The following is a 14669-nucleotide window of genomic DNA, read 5'->3' on the forward strand; positions in this document are numbered from 1 at the left end:
ACTCAAAAATCTGCCTGCCTCTGCCTCCCAAGTGCTGGGATTAAAGGTGTGCGCCACCACCGCCTGGCGCAGCCCTCTTCTTTATTGCTGCTTGTGGGATTGGGTGAAAGAAAAGAAGTAGCTGCCCCTGCTGAGCCTGAGTGTGGGTGAGCTAGCCAACTGCCTGCCCCTCCAGCTGCTCCCAGGCTCTACCCAAGGCTGGGCCGAGCCTGAGTGTGGGTGAGCTAGCCAACTGCCTGCCCCTCCAGCTGTTCCCAGGGCTTTACCCAACGCTGACCTCCAGAACCAGCTGGGTGGCTCCTTGGCGCAGAAGAGAGCCTGCCTCTCCTGTTTGTAGAATTGGTTGGGGTTTTGGCTTTCTTTGTTTTGCTTTGCTATTTGGTGTTGTCCTTGGCTGAGCTGTTAAGGCCGTGGCTAGATTGATGAGTAGGGAAATGGCTTCCTCCTCAGGGAGCTTCTGGAAGAGACTAAGATTTGTGAACCTCCTCAAAGAATGGCTTTTATTTTCCTGGATTTTTTTTTCTTTATTGTTTTCTCTTTTCAATTCATTGCTATCTCATTCATCTTTAGTACTTCCTTCTACTCACATTGGGTTAGGCTTTTTTCCCCCTGTTGTTTTTTTGTTTTGTTTTGTTTTGTTTTATTTTTTTTAAGTGTGTATTGGTGTTTTACCTGCATGTCTGTTTGTCTGTACACCGCGTGCATGATGTGCTTATGGAGGCCAGAAGCGGGTGTCAGATCCTCTGGAGCTGAAGTTGGAGATAGTTGTGAGCTACTGTCATGCCATGTGGGTGCTAGGAATCAAATCCAGGGCCTCTGGGAGAGCAGCCAGTGCTCTTAACTTCTGAGCCATCTCTCCAGCCCTTTTTCCTAGATTCTGGGACTTGAGACTTTTTCTATTAGCCTTTAATGGTATAAATTTCCTTATTGCTGCTGTAGCTGCTTCCCAAAGATTTTAAATATGTTGTGTTTATATTTCATCCAGCTCAAATTATTTCCTAGATTTCCTTAAGACTTCTTCTTTGACTCATTGAAGATTTACGTGTATATTACTTAATTTCTGAGAGTTAGAGATTTTCTTTCCTTTATGGTCAATGCATTTATCTTTTTACATTTTTATTTGGTGTGTATGGACTCATGCCACAGAGTACATGTGGAGGTCAGAGAATAAATTGAAGAGTCATCTCTCTACCCTGTGAGTCCTGAGAATCCAGCTCAAGTCATTGTGCTTGGCGGCAAGCACCTTTACCCATGGATATCCCCCACTTTTCCCACTTGCTCGTCTGTTTTTGCAGCATGTGTGTGTAGATGTGCAAATGCCATGGGCATGTGTGGAGGTCAGAGGACAACTTGGGAGAGTGGGTTCTCTCTTTCCACTCTGTGGATCCTAGAACTAGAATCCAGCCTTGGCAATGGACGCCTCTTCCTACTGAGCTAACTGAGTGGCTCCGGTTGGGCATTTTCCTGCCTCTTTCTGGTATGGACTTACAGTCTGATTCTACTATGGGGTCAGTGAGATGAGCCCTGAGATTATGGTGCTTGTGCCGTGGCCTAGTACACATGGGTGCCAGGATCCAAATTCACATGGTCTGGCTTGCACAGCAGGTACTTCATGAACTAAAGCGTCTGTTTTCAGTAGTGTGCTTGGGCTTAAATGTGGTGTTTGCTTCTGCTCTCATGTGTCAGCCTCTTCCTTTCCTTCGGAACACTGCTGTCAGCACTGTGTTCTCTGTGCTGCGTGTTAGTTAGTACACTTTGGAGGAGGCTGATCCAGGGGTTTCAGCGTGGGTCAGCTTGAAGCAGTATTTCACCACTTCATACAGAGTGCAGAGATGTTCCTTCTGGGTGCTGTTTACTGCCCCTCATCCACGACTTGGCCATGTGCACTATGTCTACCTCCATTGAAAAACCCCATCAGGCAGGACAGTGGTGGCACATACCTTTAACCCAGCACTTGAGAGGCAGAGGCAAGTGGATTTCTGTGAGTTCAAGGTCAGCCTGATCTACAGCTTGAGTTCCAGGACAAACAGGGCTACACAAAGAAACCCTGTCTCCAGAAAGAGAGCAGTGGGGGGTGGGAAGAAAAACCTCATTAGGGTCTGGGGATATGGCTCAGTGGTAGAACACTTGTCTAGCATGTATGAGGCCTTGAGTTAATCCTAATCACCATGACTTAACCCCCCCGCCCCAAATTAGTACAACCATCGATCATTTTAAGAAATTCATGAGCATGAGCTAGGAGTGACTCTTAGTTGGTAGAGTGCTTGCTTAGCATCCATAACTACCCAACACCTCTTCAGATGGGCATGGTGGTACATATCTGTAGTCCCAGCACTTAGGAAGCCGAGATAGGAGGATTGGAAGCTCAAGGTCATCCAGGCTACGTAGCTAGCTGCTATGAGGGGAGCCTGGTTTGTGAGACCCTGTCTCAATGGGTGGGTATGCACACATGCATGTGGGTGAGGGAGGATAACTAGGGCTAACAAGATAGCTCAGTGGTTAAAAGTGCTTGCTTCCAAGCCTGCTAAACCAAGTGTAGATCCTCGGACTTACGTAGAGAAGGAAGAGAATGATTCCCACAAGTTGTCCTCTGACTTCCATGCATATGCCATGACATGTGCCGCTCAAATTCTCCACAGAGTAAATAAATAAATATATAAAAGCAATATGGTCAGCTTTTGTAAAAAGAAAAAGGAAAGAAAGAAAGGAGAAAAAGAGCAAAGTAAATAGTTTTATATTCACCCAATGGCTCTGTCTTCAGCATTGGTGCTCCAGGTTGCTGTCTCGTGTCTTGTCCTGCTTGGAGAAGTTCATTCAGCTTTTTTTCTCAGCTTCCTTTGCCCTCTACCCACTGACAACCAGTGCTTCAGCTCACACTTACTCCCGAGGGATATTTTCTCCCGACTGTAGATCCTGAGTTGTCAGCTCTTTCCAGTCAACATTTGGCCCCACTATTTAAACTCTTCAGATTATCCCCGTAATTGTGACCTTTGGCACCTATGTGGGCCATTTCTTCTGTGCAGTGAGGTTGTCCTGGCTCCTTGAAGGCTGGATCACTATAGACTTTGTGTCTTCCCATTGTGCCATGGGGAGTCTGTCTTTGCAGGTTGGAGAGTGTTTCTCTTAGGCCTTCACAGCTGATTTTAGGCCACAGCTCAGCCCCCTGTGAGCTTCGGTATCAGTCCTAGTTCCTCTCTCTGCTCTGGCCTGTGCATATGCCCTTGGCCGAGCTAGATCTCAGTGGTGTCCCTCATCCCATAGTGTTTCCACAGCTTTGGTGCATTGTTTGTGGTCAGTTCAAGGGTAGGCCCAGAAACTCCTTTGATAACACTGTGGAGTCTAGGACTCTTCCCTCCTACTTCTGCCAGTTAATTTCCTTCTCAGAGATCTCAGGACAGTCCTCACCTGCCTTGTGTGGGTGCTGGAGCTACATTTGAGGGAGCTTATACTGTAGGACCTTGCCATTATATGGTGGCACAGGCCTGTAGTCCCATCATTCAGGAGGCCGGCAGGATCAGGAGATTGATGCCAGAGCTGGAGAAAACTGGTCTTGGTGATGCATACCTTTAATCCCAGCAATCTGGAGGCCAAGAGGCAAGCAGATACCTAGCATTTGAGACCAGCCTGATCTACATAGTGAGACCCTGCCTCAAAAGGATAGTGGAGATGGGGACTGAAGAGATGGCTCATGGGTTAAGAAGACTGGTTGATTTTGCAGAGGACCTGGTTCCCAGTACCTGTTTAGCACCTCATAATTATCTGTAACTCTGAATCCAGGAGATCTGATCTAATAGCTCTTTTAGCATACCTCACCCGATGATCCTGTCAGCCTAAGGTGTAATAGACATATGGGCTCCAAGAAACAGGCTGACTGCAGTATTTGTTTGGCTTTTCAGGAAACCCCCACCAAAGAGCTGGGGCACTGTGGAGGAGAAGCGCACGGCCCTGGGCCCAGCAGCTCAGCAGCATCCTCAGGTTCACCCTACCTAGGGAGGTGCATGAATTCAGAAAGTTCCACGGATGAAGAAGGTATTTGTGCTGTGTTGGTCAGTTGCAAAGTCATTATGCTGGGGTTTTATTTTGTTTGCTTGTCTTTGAAATACTTTCACTATATAGACCAGGTTGACCTGAAACTTATGAGAGAGATCCCCCCTGTCTCTGTCTCCCAAGTGCTAGGGATTAAAGACATGTGCTGCCATGTCTAGCTCCTGGTATGCTGTTGGAAAGGAGCATCATTTGTTGTTAAATGACCCATGGAGACTCACACTTGCTGTGTGTTTCTGCTCTGCCATCTGTTGGCAAGTTGTGTTGGTAGGCCCTGGCTCCCTCTCCTTATCAAGAATTGATAATGTAAAGATAACAGGGTGCTGTTCTCACTGCAGGCGGAGGCTTCGAATGGGATGATGACTTCTCCCCAGATCCTTTCATGTCGAAAACAACAAGCCTTCTGGGTTCCAAGCCTCCTCTTCAAACCTCCAAATACTTTTCTCCTCCCCCACCGGCCAGGAGTGCTGAGCAGAGCTGGCCACATGTGTCCCCCTGCTCCCGGTTCTCCATCTCTCCTGCCAACATTGCCAGCTTCTCTCTCACACACCTCACGGATTCAGACATTGAACAAGGAGGTGAGAGGAGCCCCTGCATGTGCTGGGGGTGGGGCCATGTTTTAGGCAAGATGGCTTTCAGCCAGAAGTGCTCTTCTACCCTAGACCCAAAGGGTGATGATATGAGGCTATTTTAGTCTGTCTTGAGTAGATTATAAATCTGTTGGAAAAGTCTGTTTGGAAGGGAAGGTGGTGGTAGTGGGGTTCCTAGGATATACTAATCAACTCTTGTTCTATTGTTGAGGCACATTCCTCCCTGTGGTTTCTAGGCAGGTGCTCTATCCCTGAACCGCAGCCCCTCACTGTTGGATTCTAGGCAGGGGCTCTACCACTGAGCCACACCCCAGCCCCTCACTGGGGGATTCTAGGCAGAGGCTCTACCACTGAGCCATACCCCAGCCCCTCACTGGGGGAATTCTAGGCAAGGGCTCTACCACTGAGTCACACCCCAGCCCCTCACTGGGGGATTCTAGTCAGGGGCTCTACCACTGAGCCACACCCCAGCCCCTCACTGTTAGATTCTAGGCAGGGGCTCTACCACTGAGCCACACCCCAGCCCCTCACTGGGGAATTCTAGGCAGGGGCTCTACTACTGAGCCACATCCTAGGTCCCTACTGCTTTACCACTAAGCTTCATCCCCAATCTCTTACTTTTTGTTTTGTTAATGAGACAAAATCTCACCAGGTTGCCCTGACTGTCCTTGAACTCACTCTTAGAGTCTAGTTTGGCCTTGAACTTTCAAGCCTTCTGCCTCAGATTCCCAAGTGGCTGAAATAATAGGCCTGGCGCATCCCTCACAGTCCTGACAGTGCATCTGTGGCCACACTTCCCACACTGGACTCACTCCCAGTGCCCATTTCTGTCTAGCCATGCTGGGCTGGCCCTGAGCAGGAGCAGCCCAGAGCTTGGAGCAGGCTCTGCACGTCTTTTCCTTTCCCCCTTTGCTGCCAACCCTGTTTCCTTAGGTTACACATCTGTCCCCAAGGAGCACCCTGCATAGGCACCTGCTCTAGCCACACTTGACCTGTGGTTTGGACCTGAGCCCAGGCTCTCGGGGCTCTTCCCTAGCAGTGTTGATTTTGCCATTAAGTCTTGGTCTCTGTGTGATACTGAAGGACCAGCTGGGAACTCACAGCAGGGGCCATTTGAAGTAGCAATACCTGAACATATGGGCCCCTTTCCCTATACCAAGATCAGGAGATAAATATTAATAGGTACATTTTTTATTTGAAGTTTACAGATCAAATAATAAATGTAGGATATAAAGCACTTTTATTTGTTTACTTGGTTTTCACCTGTGCCGATGAGATAATGCCTGTGCCTAAGGATCTCTGAGGGCAGGTGTACAGGTCAGGCTGGTTTTCTTCAGTGCCCCTGAGTGTGACCATGGAGCCTCTGGGAGCCAAGCAGCTGTGTGTGCAGAGTCCTACAAGTTGTGGGAAGGGGGGAAGACAGGGCAGCACAGGAAGGCACCAGCTACGGTTCCTTTTCCTGCCGTTCTGGGCTAGTTGCCTCCATGCTGTTACTATCTGGGAAGTCAGCTCTTAAATCTGACCTGCTCTGTCATGTTGGTTCTGTCTGGGCATAGGCAGCAGTGAAGACGGAGACAAGGACTAGGCGGTTGTGGACACTCTTTCCCAGCCAGCAGATCTCCTGCTTGTCCACCTGAGCAACGACATTGACTCCATACTGACTGGCACCAGACAGTGAGCAACTCAGGAGTGATGGAGAGCCGGGCCACCATGCCAGGAAGCCAGCTCGTTCTGCAGCGCTCACTCACTTGGGCTGCCCTCGCGCTGGACATCCTGCTGAGGTGGCCTACTGCCACACTGCTCTGGCACATGCGTATTGGAGGACCTGAGCACCTCAGGCCATGGGTCTGCTTGTGTGTGGATGTCTGCCTCAGCACACCTGTGTCTCCAGTCTGGTGCCACAGAGGGGCGCACCAGGGCAGTGGTCACTAGTGAGCCATATTTATTGTCTTTAAGGAAATCACTAATTGCTCTTTGACTGCACTGTGGGTGAGTGTTCTAAGCTCCCAATATAGCATCCCAATTCAGCATCGTGAATTATCCAAGGAAAACATGGCAGGACAAGCTGGTGCCGTCCACTGGTTTGATTTTCTTTCTTTTTTTCCTTTCTTTTTTTTTTTTTTTTTTTTTTTTTTTTTTTTTTTTTTTTTTTTTTGGTTTTTGGTTTTGGTTTTCTTTGTTGTTGTTTTTTGTTTTTTGTTTTGTTTTGTTTGTCTTCTTGTGTGTTTGCTCTGCATGGTACTGTAAAGCTTCAATATTTTGAGTGTTCTTCTGTCATCAGACCCATGGGAACCGTACCCAGGTACCCTCCGATTCTGGGTGTTAGTGTTTTATGTTCTCAGAGAACATATTTTTGATGAGGCCAAAACTGTTTGTTGAAACAAACTGGGCTGTTCTGTTTCATTAATTGCATTGAGCATGTTTCTGTATAAGGTGGATTCTCTGGGCAGCTTGCCCTTCCTCTCGTGCTTTTCAATCCTTTCGGTTAGAAATCCCATAAGAGAGGCATCTGGAATGCAGTGCCCAGGGTCCTTTTCTGGTGAGATGAGGCCATGCACCACTTCCTCTGCACAGAGGCCAGCCTGCAGGAGCTCTGTGTCTCTCAGGCAGGTGGGACCTCTGAGATGCTGGTCCTCACAGAGCTGCAAGTGAGAAGAGCAGTTAGTCCATTCTGGGTGCTGCTGAGAGAGCTGTTTGGAAATGTCTGAGATGGGTTCTTCCCATTCCAGGCCATAGCACCCAGGATACAGGCTGCACCCTGTAGCTGCAAGGAGCAGGGCAGGGACCCCAGCAGGGCCTCCAGCAGCCCTCATGGCCTCCCTTCCTGTATCAAGCACCCAGCTCTCCTCTTGTTCTGAAAGGGATCTCCCACCTTCAGCATAGCCTCAGTACATCATCAAAGGACTCTGCTGTCCCCAACAAAAGAGTGAGGCCTCACTCTGCTGCCCCGGGAGTTCTGCTCTGACAGGAAGTGTCGGTTGCTGTGCAATGTGGTGATGCCATGCTGAGCGGGGACTGCACCTGCTGGGGTTGGTCTTCTCACTTGGGCTCCTCACCCCAAATATTTCCCGGTGCTGCCCCCCGCTGTCCAGACTCCAGTGTGACAATGGGATGAGTCTCCAGGCCCTGGCCAGGACATTGTGCTGTCAATCAAAGGGACTTGGGCTTTCTGCAGAGTGCAAGTGTGGGTGTCGGCGAGAGTTTCCGTAGTGAATTATGACCTTTATTATCAATTCTGATTTGATCCATGAATTTTTTATACTAAGCAATAACTTTACAATCAACAGAAATTTGAGAACAGAGAGTCCCCTTTCCCATACTTGGTGCAGACCTAGCATGCCTCGACTCCACAGAAAGCACTGGATCTTGTGACATGTATATTAAAAACAGGGCATTTGAAAGTAACTTTGCCAAAATTGTCATAACTGAATTTTTGCTGTGTGAACTTTCTGATTTTTTTTTTAATTTTTATCTCTATCTACCAGTCTTAATTGAGAAAGGAGACATAATTATAATAAAGTTTTTTTCTTTTTCAAATTAGGTTTAAGAAGTTCAGATTCACTGATTACGGTCGGGTGGATCTGTAGATATAGCCTCCTTTTGCAGCCAGCCTGGGATAGACTTACTGACACTTGAGGGCTGGCCATCTTTCACTATGTTGAGGGGATTTTAACAATACAATTCCCGTTTATATTTATATCTATATCGCTCTCATGGTTAATTGCCAAAACAAAAGCATTTTATATATTGAGTTGGGGTGGGGGTGGGGTGGATCTTTCTGTGGGGTCGCATGGAAGGGAAGAATTTGTATAAAACTCGTCAACACATCCTCCCAAAATCTCAAGCAATATACAGAAATTTCAGTAGACTAAACTCCAGCCCGTTTTTTAAATGTGAGCATGCGCTTTGCCATCCAATGTGGGTTTTGTTTTGGTTTAGGTTTTGTTTTTTGTTTTTCAAGACAGGGTTTCTCTGTGGCTGTCCTAGAACTTGCTGTATAGTCCAGGCTGGCCTCAAACTCAGAGATCGGCCTGATCTCGGAGGCCCCCTGATGCTGCCACCATACCCAGCTGGTTTTATTCTTTAATGATAACTTGGTTGCCCTTGGTGGGCTTTCCAAACCTGTCACTCATGTAAGCAGTAAAAGGAGCCGGTGGTACCGGTGGCTGCCATGCAGTGGGCTCAGTGCTCATCTTCCACCTACCAGACTGCAAACTGACTTTTAAGTCCTCTAATAAGAATAATGAGTCCTCTGAGTACTTCTTGATATCTTCCATTTGTTTTAAGATGACCTAAGTCAGAAAAAGGTAGTTCACCCTCCCCGAGAGACTCAGACACTGCCTGGGCCAGAAGCCATTCATCGAAAGGTTTTGATGGCACAGCCTCTGTTCTTTTGTCAGATGTACAGGCCTGCTTTTAGAGAGTTGGGGTTCTCTGAGGGAGCTGTCTCTCTGCTGTAAAATGCCTTTTAAAACCTTCTTTCTTTTTCATACTTCCCATAGAGCATTTGTAGAATTAGTGACCTACTGCATGCCTGTCCCCAGGGCCAGGAAAAGAGACAGGCAGCCCCTCAGCCTAGCGTTAGGCTCTCTGCGTGCCACGCTTCAGAGCGCCCACCTCAGTAAGAGTGGGCAGACACGGTTATGTCAAACATACATCTCAATATTTCTCAAGCAGCAAACGGGGGCACCAGTCTTAGCTTTTAGGAAACTCTGTTTAACTTACACATAAGTTCTCAAGATGTGTTGGCAGTATTGCGTCACCCACAGCCATCCCAGGGGCTGAACATATGGTGTTTGGTTACTGAAGCCTGCACAGGTGAAGCTGGGTCTTGATGACAGGACTTGTGCATGCACCCACTGTTTCATCCTGTCCATAAGCCAGGGGTCTGGGTGGGGCAGTCACACCCATGGCCTGCCACCTACCAGGTTGTACTTAACACAATCAGAAGGGGTTCATGGCAATATAACAGTTAATGAACTTGGAGTTTAAATTGTGTACATTTTTAAATTGTAAGATTTTTACTGTATATTGAAGCTTAGTGTGATTCAATAAATTGCTTGTAATTTAAAAACTATTTAATATTCAAAATAAATATAGTTATATATTTATAATAATCTCTGTTGCTACATTTATTCCTTGGTTTTTCCATAAGTGGGTTTGGCCTGGTGCTATGGGTCTCTGAGCTCCCCACAGTGCTAAGGGCACAAGGATGGTTCTCGGGATGGTAGAGTCGTCTGGTGCATGTATGGCTGTGGGTTCTGTAATCCAACCCTTTCTAGTTACTGAGGAGTTCTAGTGAGTTTTTGCTTATAAGGATTTGGCCTTGCTTAGTAGGCCCTAAATGCTACTACTCCAAGAGGTCACAGCTAGCCTTTCTGGCTGGGAAAGACCCATGTTCCATTTCTAAAACCCATGATGTTTAAAAATCAAAAGATCAGCCGAGCGGTGGTGGCGCACGCCTTTAATCCCAGCACTTGTGAGGCAGAGGCAGATGGATTTCTGAGTTCGCCAGCCTGGTCTACAGAGTGAGTTCCAGGACAGTCAGGGCTACACAGAGAAACCCTGTCTCGAAAAACAAAAAAACCAAACCAAAACAAAAAGACAAAAGATCAGGTAGAGTGGGGCCTGTATGCTTATCGCCCAGTTCTGGGGAAGGCAGCAGACCCTAGGGTTCACTGGCCAGCCTATGCCAGATCCAGGCAAGTGAGAGATCCTGCCTCAACAAAACAGAAAACGGTACACCTGAGGATAACAGTTGGTATTGAACTCTGACTTTCACACCTTACACTTGTGCACAGGCACGTGCACAAACACACACACACCAAACAAAATAGCCTTTCACTGGGCTGGGTTTGGCATGGTGCATGCCTTTAATACCAGCACCTGGGGTGCAAAGGCAGGATGATTGCCATGTGTCCAAAACCAGCTCAGACTATGGTACAAATGAGGTCCTGTCTCAAAAAACAGTAGCAGTTCTATGCGGTATGGGGGTGTCTCAGTTCTGACCCCTCTCTCCAGTCCTTTCACTGAAGTCCAAGTGACATGAAGGAGGTGACAGCCTCACATGGCTGTGTCACAAGTACTGAGACCCAAGTCCAATAAACTGAGAACTCACCCAGAGCTAGGCAGAGTCCTGGCTGCATTTTGACTTGTTCTAATAGACCTTGGGGTGGGGGTGGGGGTGGGGGTGCTGGAGAGATGGCTCAGTGGTTAAGAGCACTGACTGCTTCTCTTCCAGAGGTCCTGAGTTCAATTTCCAGCAACCAGCAACCACATGGTGGCTCACAGCCATCTGTAATGAGATCTAATACCCTCTTCTGGTGTGTCTGAAGACAGCTACAATGTACTCATATACACTAAATAAATAGATAGATAAATAAAATAGTCCATTGGGGGCGGGGCACTATTATTAGTTGAACAGTGACCAGTTATAACCAGTTACCCTTAATTCCAGCAGCAAGATGCTGAGGCAGAAGGGTGGCCATGAGTTTGAGGGCAGCCTTGGCTTTGGAGTCTGCCTAAAAGGAAAGAAGAGCCAGAGATGTAGTTGAGCACGCATGAAGCACTGGGTGTGGCACCTAGCACCACACTGCCCTGACACACCTGTAACTACAGCACTCACTGGATTAAAGAATATATATTTTCAGCAGGTTTTAGTTGACTGTGCCATGGCCCAGTTGCAGTTCTAGCACTTGGGAGGCAGAGGAGAGGCTGAAGGATCAGGTGCTCAAGGGCAGGCAGCCTGTGCTACAGCTAGCAAAATGGCTCAGCTGGTAAAGTCACTTGCTGTCAAACCTAAGGACTTGAGTTCAACCCCTGCACAACATGGTGAAAGTAGAAAACAGACTCCTGCAAGCTGTCCTCTGACCTATGACTCATGCACATACACCAAAAATAGCCAGATAAAGGCTAGCAAGAAAACCTGTTTTCTATGAGCAACATGACATTCACTCCAAGAATAGAGGTCTGAGGACAACTTGGGGAGATGGTTCTCTCCTTCCACTTTGTGGGTCCCAGACTCCTCAGCCTTGCTGTCAGGCCCCTCTGAGACCCACAGGCATCTTACTGCTCCACAATCTTATATTGTAATTCCCTTGTAACCTCAGGAAAGGTTACATCCACAGGAGCTAGCAACAGATAGGCAGCCGTGTGCTTGGTTGGTTGGTTTTGCCAATTGTCTGACTCTTCAAAACTGTGATACCCTGCTACTAGGAGCTCTGGTGACCTGGGTGACATCCCCAACTCACCCCATTTCAGTAAGGGGAGACAAAAGGGAGCAGCCCTGTCCTTGAGCCCTTAGGACTAGCAGAGTCCGCTGGAAAAATCAGGGTGCTCCAGGGCAGGGAAAGAGAGGTCTTGCCAGCTTTGCTCAGGGAAGTGGCTGCGGTTCCTGTAAAACTATGCAGGGTGGCTTATCCTAGACTCTGTTCTGAGTCTTAACCCCAAGGCCAGGTGTCCTGGCCAGGTGCGATTCGGGTTCCCCTCTCTCCCCGCCCCGGCAAGTCCCCAAAGAGGCCGCAAGCTCTCAGACCAGGAGGGAGGAAAGGGGAGGTGGGTCCGCACGGGTCCTCGGAGCTAGGGGCGTGGCCGCAGGTGCTGCCCTGGCCCCGCCCAGCGAGCTCATTTACATGCTTCCCGCAGCCCCGCCTGTGGTGGCTAAAGCTACGTGTCCTTGTCCCCCGTGGGCAGCCTCTGCGCGTACGGCTTCGGATCCTCAGGTAAATCAAAGGGTTGGGGGAACTGGATAGGACTGCTGGGAGGGAATCCAGAAGCGGGACGGACGGACGGCAGCTGTTGGGGAAAACATAGATAGATGGTGGCTTTCACTCAGACCGGCTGGTGCGGTCCACGTGGTAGAACTGGGGGCTGCTGCAGGGCCTTGGCAACTGACCTGTGAGCTGTCCTGTGTGCACTCACTTCGGTTCTGGTTCTGATCATCACTGAACCTGTGTCCTGACCAGCTGTAAACGTGATGTCTTAAAGGGTGCTGCCTGTCTGGGACAAATAACAGTGCGTGTGTGGGGAACCCATAAGCCAGGATTGGGACCTGTTCCTGGGAGGTTTAAAGGAATTGTCAAGTACCGAGGCTCAGGAGGTACTTGCAACAGTAAGGGGCAGGAGACCTGAAAAAACGGTTCCCAAATCAGTGGGGAGGGAAGGACGGTAGGTTAGAGAAAAGTGGGTCAGTGTGAGCTCAGCCAGGGCTTTGGGAGCACAGGTAAGTCAACTCAGGGTTCAGTGTGAATAGGACGTACCTAGGTATCCACTATGCACCAGTGGTCAGCTGCACTAGCTAAGCAATGAGATAGCCATGCTGCATGCCCTCTGGCCTGGCTGAGTGACTGCAGAGGGGCTGTGTTCTGAATTTCAGTTGGAAAGGCCTCACCTAGCCACCACCTCCTGGGAAAACCAGCCTGGAGCTATGAAGACCAAGAACCGGCCCCCTCGGCGCCGGACACCCATGCAGGACGCAGAAGCCACTCTAGGCGAGCAGATGCCTGACAGACCCCAGTCAGGATCAGGGGGGTCAGAGCTGACAAAGGGTCTTCGGAGCAGGACAGCCCGGGCAAGTGGAGCTCGGGGAGAGATCAGCCGCCGGAGACAGGGGTCCAGAGGCCGCAGAGAGAACAGTGTGCAGAGGCGGTTGGAGAGCAATGAGCGGGAGAGACAACGGATGCACAAACTCAACAATGCCTTCCAGGCACTTCGAGAGGTTATCCCGCATGTGAGGGCTGACAAGAAGCTTTCGAAGATCGAGACCCTCACACTGGCCAAGAACTATATCAAGTCACTGACCGCCACCATACTTACTATGTCCAGCAGCCGCCTCCCAGGGCTGGAGGCCCCTGGTCCTGCACCAGGCCCTAAACTATACCAGCACTACCATCACCAGCAACAGCAGCAGCAGCAGCAGCAGCAGGTGGCTGGAGCCATGCTTGGTGTCACCGAGGACCAGCCCCAAGGCCATCTGCAACGCTACTCTACACAGATCCACAGCTTCAGAGAGGGGAGCTAGCGCGTGCTTTGGGCTCCTGAGTGGGTTGGCAGTGCCAACCTGGCCTGCTCATCTCAACTCTGGCCCCTCTGTGACACAAGCCCCAGACTGGTAATGGCACCATTGAGGTCCTTGAGGGGATTCTGTTGTTGATGAAAGCTCTCGTGTGGCCTAAGCTGGCTTTGAACTCCTGATCCTCCTGAGCTCCATCTTCTCTAGGGCTGGGATTACAGGTGTACGTCATGACATGGTGCCATGCTGGGGACTGAGCTAAGGGCTGTGTGTAGGCTAAGCAAGCTCTCTGCCAACCGAGCTGCATCCCCAGCCCAACGTTGACTCTAGTTACTCCATTTTCCTTGAAAGCCAGCTCAGACACCAACATGTGGCAGTTTCTCCTAGCCACCCAGGGGACCAGAGCGTGATCTGGTCCTAGCCACCCAGGGGACCAGGGAGTTATCTGGGCCTTCAAGGCATATTGAGGCCCCAGTCTCCAGGCAAAGCTTACCTGTCCTTGCTGCCCTTTGACCAAGGATGGGCAGGGTGGGAGGGGAGTTCTTGCCTTCCTTACAACTCATGTGTGGTGGCTACGGGATGACTCCAGCAAAAACTTGACTTACAAATGTCCCTGCGACTGCTGAGCCTAAGGTCCATCCCATTTTGTGGGGCTATGGGAAACTGGACCCAAAGTGCCACTCAATCCCTCAGAGAATATACAGCAGAGCCAAGATGGCATCTCGTCTCGTTTTCTCATTTTATAGGGTTGCCCTGGGTCCAACTCAACAACTGGAGTTAGGAAGGCCTAGTCGGGCCCAATCCCATAGGACTTTAAGAGAGAGGGCTCCCCCCATCTCTCTCCTTCCCCCTCTCCCCACCCCCACCCCCAATGGAGACTTCTGGAAAAGCTGCCTCGTCCTAGGCTGTGGCTGACTACAGCCTAACCCTAGGATCTGAGGCCCTGTGTGGAGACCAGGCAAGGCCTTTGTGAAGAGGACCCTGAGCCTCTGTACCAGCAAAGACTTACCACAGTGCCCCCTCTT

The 14669-nt window shown here is 49.5% G+C and overlaps 2 protein-coding genes across 5 annotated transcripts in view; both read left to right on the forward strand.

Moving 5' to 3' along the window:
- Lmtk2 (lemur tyrosine kinase 2) overlaps nt 1–9751 on the forward strand; it is a 94353-nt gene extending 84602 nt beyond the window's left edge. For all 3 annotated transcript variants that reach the window (XM_031338661.1, XM_031338662.1, XM_031338663.1), the window contains exons 12-14: nt 3897–4029; nt 4383–4622; nt 6191–9751. In XM_031338661.1, coding sequence (XP_031194521.1) covers nt 3897–4029; nt 4383–4622; nt 6191–6219 — 402 coding nt within the window. In that variant the 3' untranslated portion in view covers nt 6220–9751. The remainder of the gene's footprint in view (nt 1–3896; nt 4030–4382; nt 4623–6190) is intronic.
- A 2537-nt stretch (nt 9752–12288) lies between these two features.
- Bhlha15 (basic helix-loop-helix family member a15) lies at nt 12289–14354 on the forward strand. 2 transcript variants are annotated; one of them, XM_031338667.1, is made up of 2 exons: nt 12289–12355; nt 13009–14354. In XM_031338667.1, exon 2 carries the CDS (start codon nt 13060–13062, stop codon nt 13651–13653), a length of 594 nt encoding a protein of 197 aa, XP_031194527.1. In that variant the 5' UTR covers nt 12289–12355; nt 13009–13059; the 3' UTR covers nt 13654–14354. The 2 variants fall into 2 exon arrangements, with proteins under 2 accessions (XP_031194527.1, XP_031194528.1); XM_031338668.1 differs by lacking the exon at nt 12289–12355 and adding an exon at nt 12723–12732.
- Nucleotides 14355–14669: the final 315 nt, after the last annotated feature.

This window comes from Mastomys coucha, unplaced genomic scaffold (assembly GCF_008632895.1).
Source record: "Mastomys coucha isolate ucsf_1 unplaced genomic scaffold, UCSF_Mcou_1 pScaffold22, whole genome shotgun sequence".
Taxonomy (NCBI): domain Eukaryota; kingdom Metazoa; phylum Chordata; class Mammalia; order Rodentia; family Muridae; genus Mastomys; species Mastomys coucha.

Excerpts from the sequence above, each read along its gene's own strand:
- Bhlha15 (XM_031338667.1), top strand. The coding sequence starts at position 13,060 with ATGAAGACCAAGAACCGGCCCCCTCGGCGCCGGACACCCATGCAGGAC.